This window comes from Gavialis gangeticus, unplaced genomic scaffold, assembly GCF_001723915.1.
Source record: "Gavialis gangeticus isolate Ggan-Ray unplaced genomic scaffold, GavGan_comp1, whole genome shotgun sequence".
Taxonomy (NCBI): domain Eukaryota; kingdom Metazoa; phylum Chordata; order Crocodylia; family Gavialidae; genus Gavialis; species Gavialis gangeticus.
The window spans coordinates 87,834,506-87,838,198 of NW_017729033.1; the positions used below are offsets into that span (position 1 = coordinate 87,834,506).

General features: G+C 42.5%; 1 protein-coding gene across 1 annotated transcript in view; it reads left to right on the top strand.

Annotated features, from left to right (window-relative positions):
- The window catches only part of LAMTOR3 (late endosomal/lysosomal adaptor, MAPK and MTOR activator 3), an 8,032-nt gene that overhangs the window by 2,038 nt on the left and 2,301 nt on the right, over positions 1 to 3,693 (top strand). Inside the window, exons 3-5 of the mRNA XM_019525914.1 lie at positions 714 to 772; positions 1,920 to 2,053; positions 3,235 to 3,298. Coding sequence (XP_019381459.1) covers positions 714 to 772; positions 1,920 to 2,053; positions 3,235 to 3,298 — 257 coding nt within the window. The remainder of the gene's footprint in view (positions 1 to 713; positions 773 to 1,919; positions 2,054 to 3,234; positions 3,299 to 3,693) is intronic.

Here is a 3,693-nt window from a genome sequence, read left to right on the forward strand (position 1 = left end):
TACAATGGTCTGCAGTGGTGGAGGAAGTGGTTTGAAGGAAGTGTCTCAGTCCATTTAGAGTCTCATCACAGGGGTCCTCTTTGGGTGGAGCAGGGTAGTGTGTGGTTGAAGAAAGAATCCTCTTGAAGCACAAAAGTAGCTTACAGTGTTACCCTAAAGCAAACAGTGGTATGGTTGCCTTTGTAACACAGATGCATGATCTACAGGTTATATATCTAGTTAGGTTCCAAGTGGTTTACTCACAAGTATCATCCAGAGGCTGATGGAGCTTTCCTCTGGAGGCAGGTAGTTTGTAGTGTGTCCACATGATGAGAGAGAGAACTGCAGGTGTTCAGCTGCTCTGTGTCTTCATCGTGGCTACCACCTCTCCTCCTGGGCAGTTTTGGCATGTATAGCCCTTTTGACATCGTGTACCTGATCCAGTGAAGGCCATCAGTTGGTGGCTGCCAGCCAGCCAACTTGAAATGCATCACTGGTTACAGGGCAGAGAGGCAGGGCTCCTACCTCCACCTGTAGTCATGAGTTCCTTGCTAAAACAATAGAGAGCTTAAGCCCCCACCCTGGTACCTGTCCCCAGGCACATAAGCAGAGTCGGTAGATGGGTACATGGACAATGCTGAGGGGGAAAAAAAGAACAGGTGAAAGAAAGACGGAGAGGAGGCTGGGATAGAAATACTCCACAATGCTCATGTTCTTTCTCTCTGTTTTTACAGTGTTGAAGGTCTTCATGCTATTGTAGTCTCAGACAGAGATGGTGTGCCTGTTATCAAAGGTAATTCACAACTTCTAATGGTTGTATAGGGGTTTTTTGGAGTGGTGGTTCTTTTTTGTTTTCTTAAGAAAAATAAGGTGGGGGGCTGGAGAGCACTAGATTAGATGATCCTGCCTCTCTGGAAGTCTGTGTCAAAACCAGTGATTCTCAACTGGGGACCTGATCCTTTGAAGGGTGCCATGAGGTGTGAGAAAATAAGCAAGGGTATAAGGAGAGAAGCAGATAGCTTGAGTAGTTAAATGCAGGCTCAGGCTTGTCCCTGCCTAAATGATCCCCCAACCCCCTACTCCTAGGCCCCTCTGCAAGGAGGTAAGTGCTAAATTATATAAATGAGTTTAGTGGTACCCAAGTCTGAAAATTAACAAAAGTTACAGTGCTTCAGGTCCAAAAAGGTTGAATCACCGGTCTAAACTATTTTAGACAATTGTTTGAAATCTTAAATTGAAGGACAAAAGTCTTACCTTTTTTCTCCCATGTTCTGGTTTGAATGTACAGTTAACGTTGCACTCTGATGTAGAAATTGGGCTGTTAAAATTTGGGACTATTTAACATTGATTTATTGAAAGTTTAAGTGTGGTTAAAGAAAACCCTCTACATAGGTATACGCTGTGTGCTCGCCTGGTCTTGATTGTCTTGTATCACTGATTAAAGAATTAGTCTTGTAAGTCACCAATCAGTGAGAAGGTGGAGGTGATGCATCAGTAGTTTTATTTTAACAGCAATTTAACTGAATTCTGTCCATAGACATGTAATGCATCCAACTTCTGTGGATCCATCACTGATGCCACTGACAGATAGTCCGTCAGAGGCTCAATGGCAGAACTACACACTTTAATCTACCATCTGAAATACAACAGGAGCTTGGTATAGATTAAACGTGATTGACCTCAGACCTATTGTGCATGAGATTTAAAAAAAAAATAGTCGTATCAGTACATATTGTTGTATGTCAAACTTCTAGAAACATAAGGCTTCTTCAGAACGCAACGAAGCCTGGCTGCTAAAGTGATAATTGTAAAGATAAAGGGTAATGGTTTATGCTCATTTTAAAGCAGATATGATCTAGGTTATTATTGCTTGAACACAAGATGTGTGACCCAACTGCACAGACATTGTGTAAGAATATAAAATGTGTTATTTATTCTAGTTGCCAATGATAATGCACCAGAGCATGCTCTTAGACCTGGTTTTTTGTCTACCTTTGCGCTTGCAACAGACCAGGGAAGCAAACTAGGACTTTCAAAAAATAAAAGTATCATCTGTTACTACAACACCTACCAGGTAAGAGATTTTAGTATTGCTTTGACACAGTGGCAGGACCTATACCTAAAAAGTGGGGTAGGCAGGATTGGGGAGATTAAGCTGTATGGTTGGATTTTGCACTAAGGTTCTATTATTTAAATGAGTTGACTTTATTTTCTGTGGTGCATAACAGCTAGTCATGGTGCTGGCTTATTTTGAATCAGGGCTGTCTGGCTTCTAAATCCCTGGGGCCACAAGCTCTAGTGGTTGCATGAAGTGAGTTGCAGGCAACATGGTACATGGACAGATGCTGCCCTCCCCCTCCTTGCTACCCCTATACCTTGGCCTCATCTTCAACCCCCAGTGCTGTACTGGTGCTCCCTACTCTACAGGGGTAGAACAGTGCAGCCAGAAGAGGGTGGGAGGAGCCTAGAGGAGCTGTTGGGAGCAGTGGCTGGATGAGAGCCTGGGGGCCTCACAGGCTGCATGCCATGGGCCCCCAGTTGCACTGCCCTATTTTAGACTTAACTCCTCTGGCAGGATTAACACCAGGGCAAGCAACTTTAACCCATTATTCTTCAGCAGATTTGCACTCAAGAGCTTTTTATGTTCCATTGCAAAAGTAGCCTAGAAAACTTATGCCAACAACTTGGCAATATTTAGCTTTGTTTCAGAGCGAAATAATGCAAAAAATAATTGTTTGGACCAACTAAATTAGTCTTGATATTTTTAGGTTGTTTATGCTTGGCACACCTGTTCTCCATTAGTTTGGGAACTTCTCCTTCCCTTGACTAACTTAAAAAGCAGTTCAGATAGCAAGGGGGGTAGACAACATAAACAGTATTCTGCAGCTCTTAGGTAGATCTGCAGTTTTACTAGATCTCAGATGTGAAATGTATGTATTTTCTGTCTGCATAGGAATGCAAAGCTGAACTAAGCTCCTTGGATCATCAAGTCCTGTCCCCTGCTCATGCAGGCAGTCCTATCATATAGCTTTATAAAAGCTGTTAACCCTTTCTTTAATCCACAGGTTTTTCCAAAATGTTTACTTAACAACTAGTTCTGCCATCATTATTCCTATTGGTAATTTAAGTTGATGCGGCTACTTATGCTGAAGGGCTGCAGGAATAGGGAATTAATATAACAAGCTTAGCATTCGTGTTTTGAAGCAAAGTAGGTTTGACTTTGTTTTTTATGGGACCTTTCTTGCCTTTTTAAAGGTAGTCCAGTTCAATCGATTACCCTTGGTAGTAAGCTTCATTGCTAGCAGCAATGCCAATACCGGTACGTTTTCATTTTCTGTGATTATTTAAACTGTTAAAGATTTTGGCTGGTGATACATGTAGGGGGAAAAACCCCCAGCGCTTTCCCAGAAGACAAAGCACATTAGTTTGACCTGGCTCCCCAACATCTGTATAGATTGGGTGCTTCAGCAGCACTTTTTAGCACTTTTTTATCTAATAGCTGATTGAATTGGCCATTAGATAAAAGCGCCAAAAAGCCCCACTGAAGCGCACAGTCTGTACAGAAGTTGTGTGAGCTGAGTTAAACTGCCTTTTCTGGGCATGCACTAAGCTGTAGCAGAGCCCGCTGAGCTTAAATTAAAGACCTGTTGTTGGGGTTTGGGTTTTTTTGTGGGGGGAAGAATGTCTCACATCTGTAAGCAGCCTGTTTGTTCT